The sequence below is a fragment of the Hemitrygon akajei genome, chromosome 3 (genome assembly GCF_048418815.1).
Source record: "Hemitrygon akajei chromosome 3, sHemAka1.3, whole genome shotgun sequence".
In the NCBI taxonomy this organism is placed as follows: Eukaryota; Metazoa; Chordata; class Chondrichthyes; order Myliobatiformes; family Dasyatidae; genus Hemitrygon; species Hemitrygon akajei.
The window spans coordinates 185,141,164-185,156,815 of record NC_133126.1 but is presented as its reverse complement, the minus strand read 5'-3'; the positions used below and the strand labels follow the sequence as shown (position 1 = coordinate 185,156,815).

At 43.9% G+C, this 15,652-nt stretch overlaps 1 protein-coding gene across 1 annotated transcript; it reads right to left on the bottom strand.

Moving 5' to 3' along the window:
• Positions 1-583: 583 nt before the first annotated feature.
• Positions 584-12,439, bottom strand: LOC140725719 (carboxypeptidase B-like). Its single transcript, XM_073041561.1, has 11 exons — positions 12,305-12,439; positions 11,823-11,898; positions 11,616-11,740; positions 11,420-11,519; positions 9,552-9,653; positions 8,426-8,530; positions 8,217-8,327; positions 5,977-6,067; positions 4,686-4,888; positions 3,079-3,163; positions 584-1,931 (listed from the first exon to the last, which is right to left on the bottom strand). Exons 1-11 carry the CDS (start codon positions 12,373-12,375, stop codon positions 1,744-1,746), a joined length of 1,257 nt encoding a protein of 418 aa, XP_072897662.1. The 5' UTR covers positions 12,376-12,439; the 3' UTR covers positions 584-1,743.
• Between the last annotated feature and the right edge of the window lie 3,213 nt (positions 12,440-15,652).

The following is a 15,652-nucleotide window of genomic DNA, read 5'->3' as shown; positions in this document are numbered from 1 at the left end:
CGATGCGGGCTGGGTCACTCTGGTGACAGAAGGTGAATTGCTGGTACTCCGATGCGGGCTGGATCACTCTGGCGACGGAAGGCGAATTGCTGGTACTCCGATGTGGGCTGGATCACTCTGGTGACGGAAGGTGAATTGCTGGTACTCCGATGCGGGCTGGATCACTCTGGCGACGGAAGGTGAATTGCTGGTACTCCGATGCGGGCTGGATCACTCTGGCGACGGAAGGTGAATTGCTGGTACTCCGATGCGGGCTGGATCACTCTGGCGACGGAAGGCGAATTGCTGGTACTCCGATGCGGGCTGGATCACTCTGGCGACGGAAGGTGAATTGCTGGTACTCCGATGCGGGCTGGATCACTCTGGCGACGGAAGGTGAATTGCTGGTACTCCGATGCGGGCTGGGTCACTCTGGGGATGGAAGGTGAATTGCTGGTACTCCGATGCGGGCTGGATCACTCTGGCGACGGAAGGTGAATTGCTGGTACTCCGATTCGGGCTGGATCACTCTGGTGATGGAAGGTGAATCGCTGGTACTCCGATGCGGGCTGGGTCACTCTGGTGACGGAAGGTGAATTGCTGGTACTCCGATGCGGGCTGGGTCACTCTGGTGACGGAAGGTGAATTGCTGGTACTCCGATGCGGGCTGGGTCACTCTGGTGATGGAAGGTGAATTGCTGGTACTCCGATGCGGGCTGGATCACTCTGGTGACGGAAGGTGAATTGCTGGTACTCCGATGCGGGCTGGATCACTCTGGTGACGGAAGGTGAATTGCTGGTACTCCGATGCGGGCTGGGTCACTCTGGCGATGGAAGGTGAATTGCTGGTACTCCGATACGGGCTGGGTCACTCTGGCGACGGAAGGCGAATTGCTGGTACTCCGATGCGGGCTGGATCACTCTGGCTTGTCGTAGTGGCGGCAGCAACTTGCGAAGGTTTCTTAACACTCTCATCCCAAACGGCTAAAGCCAGGGGCTTATAAGCTGCCGGTTCGGGTCGAGGGTAGATTACCTTGATTGCCAAGCTCAAGGGACGTGCGAAATGGAATTAAAAGGGAACAAGGAGTCAATGGTCTGGATCGCAACCTAACTAAATTTAAAGGGGAACTGATCCGGACCATGACAGGCTCCTCCCACAGGCTCCTGTATAAAGCCGATTGGGGCACTGCTCCTCCCTCAGTCTTCAAGATGTCATGCTCCCTTTTGTTGTTAATAAAAGTCTATCGTTCACTTCCAGTCTCTGAGAGTTATTGATGTTGCATCATAAGGTTAAGCTCTAATAGTATTATCAGTGATCTGCAGAGTAGCCTTGATCTGCTAGCCAGAGGTCGATTGCTTCTGTCTCCACCCACATACCTAGGGGACATCACAGTACTTTCTTCACTTGAGTAAAGGTTCTCAATGAAGACACGTCACGTCACCGTCATGATTATTACTCCCCGTTTGTCAGGGGCGTAACATACGCAATTTTTAAAAAAAGGAACATTGTAAGAGGGACTTCAGGCTAATTGTGTCCTCTGTTCAAAGAGCCATCACAGACACCATGAGACAAATGCCTTTCTCCTACATGATATGATCGAATGAGTCTGACAAGGACGAATAACCAAGGTGAATGTTATCCTACTGAATGTGTGCAAGGACATGATACTTGTGAAAAATATGAAGATTTCCACCTACAAAGTCAAAACTGCTTGTATTTCTAAATCTACATCCACCTTTAACTTTGACCCGTCATTAGGAGGTTTAATAAAGATGGTTGAGAACGTAAGTGGCGATGTAGTTGATTGCCAGCATAGTCTCTTCACAAGTTGGTTTGATCAGGGACTCAGGCAACAGGAAACCATATTCACCCGTGTCTCGGAGTTCAAAGGTAAACGCATATTTGATGCCAAGATCATAGGCCCAATCATCTGAACCTCCAGCTGCAGGATCTAAAGAATCAGAATCAGGTTTATTATCACCGGCATGTGATGTGAAATTTGTTAACTTAGCAGTTGCAGCTCAATGCAATACATAATCTAGCAGAGAAAATAATAATAATAATAAATAAAATTAATTAATAATAATGATAAATAGACAAGTAAATCATTTACAATATACATATATTGAATAGATTAAAAACATGCAAAAACAGAAATACTGTATATAAAAAAAGTTTAGTAAAGATGTCAGAGGGAGGTGTTATTTTACATGGATAGGGGTAAGTTCCCAGAGCACAATGTTTGGGGTAGTGGTTGAGGTGGATAAATTAGGGACATTTAAGAGACTCTTACATAGAGTGGGGCGTAGTGGTTAGCAGAGTGCTTTACAGCCCAGGCGACCCGGGTTCAATTCCCGCTGCTGCCTGTAGGAGTTTGTATGTTCTACCTTTGACTGCCTAGGATTCCTCCGGGTGTTCCAGTTTCCTCCCTCAGACCAAAGGCATGTCGGTTGGTAGACTAATTGGTCAGTGTAAATTGCCCTGTGATAAGTTCCAAATTTAATCGGGGGATTGTTGGGGGGCATGGCTCAGAGGGCCAGAAGAGCCTATTCTGTGCTCTATCTCATGAAATAAATAAGTATGTGTAAGGTAGGTGGAGGGTTGTGGTCTTTTAGCAGGAATGGTTAGACTGACTGGAGTAGGTTTCGATAGGTGGGCACAATATATTATGGGCCAAAGGGCTGAGCTGTGCTGTACTGCTTATATTCTAATCCACTGCTGGCCACTTTATCAAATCTAGAACAGCAGTTGCCAGGCACCAAAGAAACAACATGTTGCCACAGTGAACTATTGTTACTTTTAACGAAACTTTACCCAAACTTGTCATTTCTTTAGGAGAACTAAGCTGGGCATTACACATTACTTAGCACACCAAGTGGTGTTTGGGAGGCTCCGTGTCTAGCATAGATGATTTGGGCTGAAGGGCCTGTTTTCTTGCTGTTTCCCCATGAATCAAAGGAGAAGTTATTTCCCCAAGAGGACAAATCGTTAGGATTTGCCATCACAGAGAACTTCATTTCCTCAGTTGTTGAGGCTTAAATCAATGATTCTGTACTGCATGGCTCTCTGACTCTATGATCCATTAAGAGTATTCTTACATATTGTCGACGCTCCAGGACCATAGGTGTAGTTAGATCCATGAAGGCGTTTCAGTTCCATAACCGCATTTGCAGCCAGGGCATTCTGAAATAAAATCACCAAAAAAAAAACAGCCTTGATCATCAAAACTGTCAAACTGAAAGATAGGAGAGACTTATGCAATGTTCCATCTAGATGGATGTTCGTTGATCCTCAGTGTCGGCCACAACCAAGCAGACTGTCTGGAGAGACTGGAGGAGACCACCAATGTGCAAAGGAAGACAATCTGTGCACTTAGAAAATAACAAAATAGATACATGGATGGATACTGTGTCATGAGTTGTAGAGTCCCTGAAAATGAGATCATAGGTAGTGAAATCAGTTTGGAGTTGAGGTGAGTGAAATTATCTAATGGTGCTATCATCACTCACGATGACATGTCTGTTAGAACAATATGAGACCAACCCATTGCAACAAAGACAAGCCATACATTAAATTAACAGTAATCCCCAATTTGATGCACAATGAGAAGAAAAATCACAAAACAATTATGGCATTTTTCTGGTTCTACAGAGTCAGATCCACACTAAACTACACTCAGTGGTCACTTTATTGTGTACACCGCTACACCTCTCTAGCCGGTCAATTGTGTGGCAGCAACTCAATGCATATTCAGACAAAACATCAGAATGGTGAAGAAATGTGATCTAAATGACATTGACAGTGGAATGCATGATTGTTAATGATAGGTGAGGTGCTTTGAGTACCTCAGAAACTGCTGATCTCCTGGGATTCTCAAGCACAACTGTCCCTCAAATTTTCAGAGAACGGTTCGAGAAACAAAAGCAATTTCAGTGAGAAGCAGTATTTTGTGCAGAAGTGCCCTGTTAATGAGAGAGGTCAGTTGAGAATGGTCAAACTGGTTCAAACTGGCAGGAAAGTAACTCAAATCACCACACGTTACAACAGCGTGGTGCAGAAGAGCTTCTCTGGACACAAAACACATCGAACCTTGGATATATGGGCTACAGCAGCAGAAGACAACAAGCATACTCTTGGTGGCTTCTTTGTAGAAGGTCACTGTGGATGAAGGCAACAGAACATGCTGATAACATACAGGCAAACAAGACCCTCAGATAAATTAACAGGAAGTGCAGAGCAGAAACGTAGATATGACCTGGTAAAGACATGTTAATGGACATCAGATAAAAACTGCAATACTTGAGATCTGAAATAAAAACAGAAAATGGTGGAAACACCCAGAGATCAGACAGAGCTGAGGAAAGGAAGAAAGAGTCAATGGTTCAGACTGAGGCTCTTTGCCAGAACTGGAGAGCAAGGAAAGCAGACTTCCATTTTTCGTTACATGGAGAGTGAGGGAGGAAAGGATAGGACAAAGCCAAGGATTGTTGAGCTGTAGATGAAGCCATCCGACTGATAGATTAACGAGGAGAGGTTGAAAAAAGAATACCAGCAAAATAAACAAAAGCCCTTAAATGCAGAGATGTTAATCTTTCTCTCGTTATCCTAGTTTTAAATGTTGCATTAATGCATCAGGCATTTTCTCAAATAAGCGAGATATTCTACATAGACTTTAAACTCGTCAATAATTTACACAACAACTTACCAGCTCTTCATGATGTTGTGAGTATGAAAAGGTGTAGCTATAGGGAAACAGAAGAAGCTGGGAGTATGAGTGGATCGCGAGATATGCCTTGATGTGCTGAAGGTGGTCACGGACAAAATTTGCAACAGCTTTGACTTCTGATTCAGATTCCACGGATGGGCCACAGTAAACGTTAGAGCATGGATTCTTCGAGGCACCAGTGGCTGTGGATCAGAAAGCTCATTGTCAGGTAGTCAAATGCTCATACTGCACGGAGACAGGCCCATTGAGTCCATGCTAACCATCAAGCAAATAATTTACACTAATCCGCGTGTATTCTCCCCACGTTCCCATCAATTGCCCCAGACTCATCAAAGGGTGAATTTACAGTGGTCTATTAACCTATCAGCCTGCACATCAGTGGGATCTAAAAAGAAACCGAAGCACACTCTGTCTCAGGAACATCATTGAAACTCCACACAGACAGCACCAGAGGATTGGATTGTGCTCAGATTGCTGCAGAAACTCCTTTTTAGTCCTTCTGAAGGGTCCTGGCTCAAATCATTGACTGTTTATTCCTCTCCATAGATGCTGCCTGACCTGCTCAATTTTCTCAGCTGAACTGGGGAATTTGTTAAGAAGGATATGTGTCTGTGGCATTGAGTCTAGACGAGAATGTGGTCGAAGAGCAGTGATTACAGGGGAGAAGTGTGTCACAGAAGTCCTGTCAAGAAAGCAAACTTCTTCAAAGTAAGCCTCAAAGAGAACCTTAACAGCTTCTCCTGAGCAGCAAAAAGGACATTTCCCAAAACTAATCGAGGTTTTCTCCACAATTCCCCATTAGGCTGCAGTAACATTTACATTCAATTGCAATCTAACTCATTTAGAAGAGGGACTCACAGTGTGTCATGTCAGGCTAACTTGTCAATGGACCAACCATGAATGGGTTGTGAAATCTAAGCATTCTTCTTTCCTTTGTGAGGTTTCCCTGGCCTGTTCTCCTCATTGGCCTGTTGACTGACAAACTCTAGAAAATGCATTTAAAAACTGTCAATAAGGCTATTCAACTGTCCAGGTGTCACATCCTGCCTCTGTCACACACATTTCAGGGTGGAAATAGCCTGGGCCTGATTTCTGAACCACTCAATACAATCCTGGATGAACATTGGGTGTCAATGCTGGAGCAGCAGGAATGATCAAATTCTGATTCATTGGCATCGTTCCTTCCCACAAATATAAAAACTAAAACCATTTCAAAGCTGGGCTCGCTACCCCTCACGCAGAAGGTCTCGATTACAACAGATAAACTCACAGCACCACGCGGCATCAAAGTTTCGGTTGGGGTCGGTGCCGATACAATTATTGCCAGGATACCTGGAGCGTGTTTTTCTCCAAAATCGATTCTGCACACAAAACACAAATGACAGACATGTAATTGGCTAAAATACTGGTTAGATTCTTTATAGGTATCATTTATGCAGACTTTCAATCTGTGCCATTTTACTCCAGTACAGTAATCATGATTTAATGGTGCAGCACCTCAGCACATTATCCCTGGATTATCGTCAAACAGAGAACATTATATCACAGTACTGGTCATATAGCCCACAATATTGTGCCAGTCTATTAACCTACTGTAAACCTTGCCCCCTACATTGCCCTCTACTTTTCCATTATCCTTGTGTCAATCTTAAATGCCACCAATATGTCTGGCTCTACCACCACATCTGGCTGACGTTCCACACACCTACCATCCTTTGTGTAAACAACTTTCCTCTGCCATCCCATGTAGACAGCCCCTCATTCGATGGGTTGAAAGTCATAATTCTGACCCCTACATTTTACTCCAATCACCTTAAAATGATGCCCCTTTGTTTTAGTCCTTTCTGCCCTGGGTAAAAGTCTCTGGCGATCCATTCTATCTGTGTCTCTTGTCATCTTGTACATCACTAATGCATTGCTAACTTCTGCAACGTGGAAAGCCTCTGGTCAAGGTGGCTTCAATCTTCCAAGTGATAAGAGTCAGAGAGCACTGCACCATAGAAACAGACCCTTTGGCCCATCTAGTCCATGCCAAACAATCATTTTGCTTAGTCCCATCCCATGGACTATTGTCTTCCACAACCTTCCCATCTATTTTCTTATCAAAACTTCCTTTAGCTGTCGAAATTGAAGCCACATCCACCACTTCTGCTGGCAGCTCATTCTGCATCATTACCACTCTTTGAATGAAGATGCCACCCCCCCCCCCCATTCCCTTTAATTATTTATCCAGGTAAACAGTTTCCTTCCATCCAGAAACAGTAGTAAGATGATTGCAGGCATTAGTAATCTGAAACAAAGACAGAAAATTCCAGAAAAATTCAGGAGATCATGAAACATCTGCAGAGAGTGAAATAGAGAAATTGTTTCTGGTCAAAGACCTTTAATCAAAATTGAGTTCAAAGATTCAAAGGTTTATTTATTTATTATCAAAACATGTATCCGTATATAACTCTGAAATTTATCTTCTCCAGATAACCAGAATTCTGCTGAATGGTTGTTTATTCACCTGAAGCATTAACTCCATATTCCTTCCACAGATGCTGCCTGACCTGCTGAGTCTTTCCACTATTTTGTGTATTTGTTTCTCCTCATCTTCCACTGGATGCAGTAGAACAGCATGATAGTTCAGAACAAGTAGAGAGGTTGTGATGATGTGCCATTTTACACCTGACAGCAGTTTACCTGTTAAATCCAATCAGCTTTCACGTTAGCTTGATAAGAGCAATGAGTGGAAGAGAATTGGATGGACCAAGAAGTGAGCTTCAGAGAGCTCCACACATTCCAAGTGTAGACAGAATTATAACACTCTGTGGATGCTGAGCAGGCAATGTTCTATTTCTGTAACAGAACAAATGCCCTGGCAGACCAAATAAGTCAGACCTGGTTCACCTTCTTCCCTTCAACCATTGGGTTCTTGAACCAACCCACAAACCCCGATCACCACTAGTTAGCAGCACTATGACCATTCTGATCACTTTGCACTGAAATGAGCTTTGTTGTTTGTTCTATTTCTTGTTCTTGTAAAATTTGTGAATAATTTATGTCTAATTTTTCTCGTGAATCCCGCATATCTGATGCTATGTGCCTGAGATGCTGATGCCAGTACATGTTTCATTTCACTTGAGAATACAAGTTCTTAAGCATGTGACTATAAACTTGACTTTGATTTAGAATTAGATGATGAAGATGATATGTAATTCTTTTTGGGGTACAATAATTAACATATCAATTGCGATATAAGACGGCCTAGAACTCTGCATTTTGGTAGCTTCCATACACAGGGTTGAATAAAGTGGTGAATGAAGGAACTTGAGTTTTATTCAATGATATGGGTGGTGTGAAGAATACCTGAAACAGAACTCTGTCGATACGGAAACAAAATAACATTGCAGTGGATTCCTGGCCTATGGCCAGACAGATGAATAGGTAGTCATGGAGACTGGAAAACCAAGCTAATGCTCAGCCAAATGGAATGACATACACAATATTTTACACAATGATGCTTACCCCAGTCCAGGTGTAAGAGTAACCATCCACATTTACAACTGGAACAACCAAGAAATCCAATTCATTGAGAAGTGTCTCCAGGGGGGAGCCAGTTTCACAGGATTCAACAGCCTACGAAATATAATGGATTCAGAAAGAATTGTGTGTTTCTCAATGTCAGTAAGAAAGCTTCTGTAACTAAATTGCACAGCTGAGGTTTCTCCACTGACCTCCTTCACAAACCACTGGCAAAAGGCGGGAGAAATCCATTCCCGGGCGTGGATCCCACATTCCAAGAAGATGGCAGGTTTCGCCACACCCTTTCTCTTGCCAACCTTGAAGAAGGGAATTGGGAGTTACCTTCAAAGTTCCAGCCAGTACAATCAAGTGTAATCAAGTTTTTAATAAATGCAGAACAAACAAAAATGCAAATGCTTGAAATCTGAAAGCTGGCAGAACTCAGTAGGTCAGGCAGTACTTGTGGTAAGAGAAACGATGTAACATTTCAGCTCATAAAAGCCAATTTAGGCTTTTATTTGGTTGCTTTTCCCCAGAACTGTGAAATCCCCTCTAACATGGAGCAAAAACAGGACCTCACCAACCTCAGCAAGGCCACTAAATTATCAACACTCTTTTGCCATTAACTGGTCACCTAACCCTCATCTATCATGACTAAAACTGCTTCCTAATAGCTTCTAGATTAACCCAGCATCCATTTTCCCATATCTGAGAGATAAATTCCAGGCTTTGAGCAACAGGTATAATAGGGTTGATACCCTTCATCAGGACTGGATGAAGAGTCTTGGCCCTTAATGCCAAAGTTCATGCCCCTCCATAGATACTGCCTGACTTGTTGAGTTCTTCTAGCATTTTGTGCATGTTGCTCAAGATTTCCAGCATCCGCAGGATCTCTCATTGTCTAGGTAATTCAGTTGTTGCTGTTTGAGTGAAAATTGACAAGTTAGAGCTGACAGACCGGGAACCCCCCCACAACAAAACTGGATGATACAGAAGTCTGAATTCCCACATCGCAAGGTTTAGAAACAGCTACTTTCCACAACCATCAGTTTCTTGAATTGACTCACACAACCCTAATCCTGTCTAAACAATGGAACACCATGGAGCACCACTTCAACTTCCATGGATTCATCTCCAATTGAGCTTGTGTTCTTTGTACTTAGCATTCATATTTTCTCTCGCTCTTCCCACTTCTTGTACAAGTTATGTATAATTTATGTTCTGTGTGCTCTATATACCTCTACGCCTTTGATGCTGCAGCAAGCAATGTTTTCATTGTATTCATATCTCATGGTACTTGTACATATGACAATAAATGCTACTTAAGCATGATCTTACCCGCAGGAGGTAGATGCTTCTTCCCTCATAGCTCTTTCCAATTTCTTCCCGAGAAATTAGTGTTGGGTAGGTTTCTGCTATTTTGGCAGTCCAAGTTTCAATCTATAATTGATAATCAAAGCTTTAATAAGTCTCAATGCATCTGTACCATTATTAGTTTGGATGTGTCAGTCTGATGAGGAAGATTTTGGTAGCTTACAAGCTATTGATAATGTGCCATGATGATTCCAGAAGGATGATTGTATTCCCCACAGAACAACAGGTATTGATATCTCATGGAATGGCCACCACATTATCTCCTCTGTTATTTGTGTTACCCAGTTCCAGAAACAGCAATAGCCATTGATACATAGAAACATGGAAAATCTGCCGCACACTAAAGGTACTTTGGCCCACAATGTTGTGCCAATCATGTATCCTACTCTAGAAGCTGCCTATAATTTCCCTACTGCATAGTCCTCTCATTGTCTAAACTCCATGAACCTATCTAAGAGTCTCTTAAAAGACCCTATTGCATCTGCCTCTACCACTTTTGCTGGCAGTGCATTCCACACACCCAACACTCTCCCTGTGAAAAACTTACTTCTGACATCCCCCTTGTACCTACTTCCAAGTACCTTAAAATTATGACCCCTTGTGTTATCCATTTCAGCCCTGGGAAAAAGCCTCTGGCTATCCACACGATCAATGCATTTCATCATCTTACACACCTCAATCAGGTCACTTCTCATCCTCTGTCACTCCAAGAAGAAAAGGACAAGCTCACTCAACCTGTTCTCATATGTCATCTTCTCCAATCCAGGCAACATCCTTGTAAATCTCATCTGCACTCTCTCTATAGTATCCTTGGCTCTTCTATTAGAAAACAGCAGGACCTTGGTGCCCTGAAATGTGTGCCTGTGCACATGCGTATATATTACGCTACCAGAGCACAAAGGAATATAAACTGTGCACAAAGGGTTGTCACTCTCTATCTTATTGGCATGTTATTATATTTCACAATTGTACACGATCACATTTCCTTTTGCAGTTTCTGATGTGGACGGTGTTGACAACGTGGAGTTTGCGATGATTTGCCGATTTTAGGACTGGCTAATTTATACTGTTTTTTTGAAGAAATTATTCAGTGCGCACATGTTGTCACTGGGCAAGAAAATTGCACAGCACAAAGTTGTTGCACACACTGGTCATTATGAATTAGAAGGAAATTTGACCAGGACCACTTCCCTGAGCATTGCGAGAAAATCCAGGAGCTAGCTGACCACAAACTCAAAGCATCTTTGTGTTAAAATCATTACCTGAGAAAAGAATAGAATCAACTTTCCAGGCAGCAGAATGGTAAGGTGTGACAGGAAGCACATGACTTAGTTTGTAGATAGCACAGTACTGAATAGAAGAGTTATAGAACTCTTATCTTTTGATACTTAACCCTCTCTATGAGGCACCAAGGTGATTACAAGCTGTAACTTGTAACTTGTAACTTAAAATATCCGAGAGGAATATTCTCAGAAAATCCGAGTACTCTCCTAGTATCCGGTCTGTATTTGTCGACCAATCAACGCTTGGACAGATGTCCTTCATATTTCCCAAAGGAGATGATATTTGAATCTGTTGAATACTGATTTTCTGCCAAATTTTTGCAGTTCTGATTTTGAGCATAGAATGCCTTGCTAAAGGCGTCATATAAATACCCGTCTTTTCTAGCAAATTCATTAGACAGATTGCTGTCTGTCAGGTCAAAGGATATACTGTATAAAGCATGGTCAATGTTAGATTGTCATAATTAAATATGCTCTAATGGCTACCAGCAGTCCTACACCAGACTGTGTGAACAATTAAACAAAATCATGCAATAAAATTCATTTTACCTGTTCCCAACTATGATAATTTTCATAACTGTAGCTTGCTTGAAATAACTTTTTTTTTAACTGGTCTGTAATCAAGACTTGCAGCTTTCCACTTAATACCCTGTAGGAGACAAAGCATTGTTTCATTTCCAGTAGAAATGGAGTTATTAAACGATGATAAGACTTGATGAATATTCAGATGGAACCTGACACTGACTCATATTTTAATGCAATCTTCTCCAGCTCACTTAGCATTTCGGAAACCCACTCTCCAGGGACCCTGATGTCCGCAGTCGAGTTTATCATCAACAACTCTGACCAAGCTGGCAACCAGAAATCAACCTACATGCACAGAAAGGACCCAATTAGTTCTTTAGTTTATCTGCATTGACTTCAGCTTCATCTGGTAATAAAATATATTTACCTTCTCAGTGTCAGACATGGTCCTTAAGAACTGGATGTGCTGTTCATTTCCAAGCCTCAGGCGCAAAACCTTATCCCTTACAGAACAAAAATATGAAGTCAGATGAGTTTGTCTGGGACAACTCCCCAGTTCCATCATGTCTATGACACATAGAAACATAGAAAATAGGTGCAGGAGTATGCCATTCAGCCCTTCGAGCCTGCACCGCCATTCAGTATGATCATGGCTGATCATCCAACTCAGAACCCTGTACCTGCCTTCTCTCCATACCCCCTGATCCCTTTAGCCACAAGGGCTATATCTAACCTCTTAAATATAGGCAATGAACTGGCCTCAACTGTTTCCTGTGGCAGAGAATTCCACAGATTCACCACTCTCTGTGTGAAGAAGTTTTTCCTCATCTCAGTTCTAAAAGGCTTCCCCTTTATCTTTAAACTGTGACCCCTCGTTCTGGACTTCAGGGATTCAGGGATGTTCCTTACCCGGAGTGCATTCCAACTGGAAGTGCTTCCGAAATCACTGCAACAATCGCCAGGAACAGAAGTCCTTCCATCGTTTACCTCGGATTGCCTGACTCCCCAAGTAGATCGGATGGTTATAGATGCGCAGCAAACAGGTATGACTCACTTTTTAATTCTTAATTCTGAAACTTCCATGACGCAGGTGCCTGGCAACTTTCCAGAAAACTGTTTGACAAAAATCTGGTGATTTTCAGCAGCCACTCCCAAACTGAGAAGGATTAAGAATCATTCTTTGTCTTGTAAACAGCTTCACTCCGATCCCAGATGTCACTATGTTATAATTTTTTGAACCCACCAAATTTACCAGGGCGATGCTGATTGCCCTGAAACTGTGGTATCCAAGTCTATGTTGGAAACACTCTGGGCAAAGCATGGAGCTCCTCAGTGAGGCAGTGATTCTGGATTCAGACCTGATGGCTGAATCTGTTTTCAGAAGCACCCCAACTGAACAGGGAGCCGGGATCCATGAGAAGATTAGCTGAGCTTACCTTACACAGCATTACGATCCAAATCTACGACAGCAGGCGTCCAGCCGGAACTCGCAGACTACAGCAAGAAGTGGTAGTGACTGCAGAGAAGGTCCATTTCACATTTAACGTGTTTGGGTCCAGGGTAAGAGAAACGAGAAAGAGTCAGACTGAATGCACCCACATTTCCCGGCACTCTCTCCAATAGTCATACACTCATAGGGCACTACAGCATAGAAACAGGCCCTTCCGCCCATCTAATCATTGGCGAGCGTTAAACTGCCTAGTCCCATCAACCTGCACCTGGACCATATCCCTCTATACATCTCCCATCCATGTACTTATCCAAGTGTCAAAATAATAGTCATGGGGAATTTAGAGGGTTAAAGTCAATGCTCTCCCAGAAACTGATAAACACAGGAGATTCCACAGAAGTCACACACAAAATACTGAGGGAACTCAGGAGGTCAGAGATCATCTATGAAGGGGATTTTTGTCCCCTCTGTAACTGCCTCCAGAACTGCTGAGATCCCCTAGTATTTTGCATGTCTGCCAAGCTCATCACCCTTTGATGTGAGTAGTTAGCAGTAGTCCAATCTGCCATCCAATTCGTCATGCTAAGAGAACTTTCTGGAAGGTCACAGCAGAGGTACAAGAAATACCCTCCCCGCCGCACCCATCAGCAAGCCTGCGAAGTGGAAACACTGCCCTCGTAGTCAGCAGTGATTTAACCGTGTTTTATTGAGATACAACGCGGGATAGGCCCTCCGGCCCCACGAGTTACGACCCTCTGCAATCCCCCCCGATTTAATACCAGCCTAATCACGGGACAGTTTACAAAAACTAATTAACCTACCAGCTGATACGTCTTTGGACTGCGGGAGGAAACCGGAGCACCCGGAGGAAACCCAAGCGGTCACAGGGAGAACGTAGAAACTCCTCAAAGGCAGTGACCAGAATTGAACCCGGCTTGCCTGTACTGTACAGAGTTGTGCTAGCCACTGTGCCACCCCCCTGCTGAAAAGCCTCAAGGCCAGCCTTCTTTTGAGGGCTTCGGGCTTCAGCTCAATGGGGCTTCGGCGATAACGGGTCGAGGAGAGGCGAGTTACTTGTGGAGAATAAGAATAGGAAGTATGTGTGTGAGGCTGGTGTTCTGTACTGGGTGTCAGATGTACGATGTCCAGGAGACTCCCAGTCTCTCGGACGGCCACATCTGCACCCGGTGTGTCGAGCTGCAGCTCCTAAGGGACTGGGTTAGGGAACTGGAGATGCAGCTCGATGACCTTCGTCTGGTTGGGGAAAGTGAGGAGGTGATGGAGAGGAGCTATAGTCAAGTAGTCACACTTGACTATAGCTCCTCTCGAGACAGATAAGTGGGTAACAGTCAGGCGAGGGAAGGGCAAGAGGCAGATATAGAGAGTACCCCTGTCTCCTTTAACAATAAGTACTCCTGTTTGAGTACTGTTGTGGGGGACAGCCTACCTGGGGGAAGCAACCGTGGCTGCGCCTCTGGCACAGAGTCTGGCCCTCTGGCTCAGAAGGGTAGGGAAAGGAAAAGGATGGCAGCAGTGATAGGGGACTCTAGTCAGACAGGAAATTCTGTAGACACAAGAAAGAAACACAGATGGTAGTTTGCCTCCCAGGTGCCAGGGTCCAGGGTGTATCTGATTGTGTCAATGACATCCTGAAGTGGGAAGGTGAACAGCCAGAGGTCGTGGTACATACTGGTACCAAAGACATGGGTAAGAGAAGGGATGAGGTCCTGAAAACAGACTACAGGGAGTTAGGAAGGAAATTGAGAAGCAGGACCTCAAAGGTAGTAATCTCGGGATTATTGCCTGTGCCACGTGACAGTGAGTATGTATAGGAATGGAGTGAGGGGGAGGATAAATGCGTGGCTGAGGGATTGGAGCAGGGGGAAAGGACTTGGATTTCTGGATCATTGGGACCTCCTTTGGGGCAGGTGTGACCTGTACAAAAAGGACAGGTTGCATTTGAATCTGAGGGGGACCAATATCCTGGTGGGGAGGTTTACTAAGGCAATTGGGGAGAGTTTAAACTAGAATTGCTGGGGGGTGGGAACTGAACTGAAGAGACGGAGGAAGGGGCGGTTGGCTCACAAATCAAGAAAGCTTGTAGACAGTGTGTGAGGGAGGATAGGCAGGTGATAGAGGAGGGATACGCTTAGACTGATGGTTTGAGATGTGTCCATATTAATGGAAGGAGTATTGTGAACAAAGTGGATGAGCTTAGAGCGTGGATAAGTACTTGGAGCTATGATGCTGTGGCCATTACAGAGACTTGGATGGCTCAGGGGCAAGAATGGCTCTTTAGAGTGCCAGGCTTTAGATGTTTCAGAAAGGACAGGGACGGAGGCAAAAGTATTGGGGGTGTGGCACTGTTGATCAGAGATAGTATCATGCCTGCAGAAAAGGAAGGGTCACAGAGGGATTGTCTACAGAGTCTCTGTGGATGGAAGTTAGGAACAGGAAGAGGTCAATAACTCTACTGGGTCTTTTTTATAGACCACCCAATAATAACAGGGACATCGAGGAGCAGATAAAGAGACAGAGTCTGGAAAGATGTAATAATAACAGGGTTGTTGTGGCGGGAGATTTTAATTTCCCCAATATTGATTGGCATCTCCCTTGAGCGAGGGGTTTAGATGGGGTTGAGTTTGTTACTGTAGGTGTGTTCAGGAAGGTTTCCTGACACAATATGTAAATAAGCCTACAAGGGGAGATGCTGTACTTGATCTGGTATTGGAAAATGAACCTGGTCAGGTGTCAGGTTTCTCAGTGGGAGAGCATGTTGGAGATAGAGATCACAATTCTGTTTCCTT

Bases quoted from the DNA above. Each gene is read 5' to 3' on its own strand.
- LOC140725719 (XM_073041561.1), bottom strand. From the start codon at position 12,375: ATGGAAGGACTTCTGTTCCTGGCGATTGTTGCAGTGATTTCGGAAGCA. The intron at 6,068-8,216 runs GTAAGCATCATT...TTTTGTGTGCAG, and splicing joins ACTCTTACACCTGGACTGGG to AATCGATTTTGGAGAAAAAC. The intron at 1,932-3,078 runs GTAAGAATACTC...CTGATTCTTTAG, and splicing joins TCCTGGAGCGTCGACAATAT to ATCCTGCAGCTGGAGGTTCA.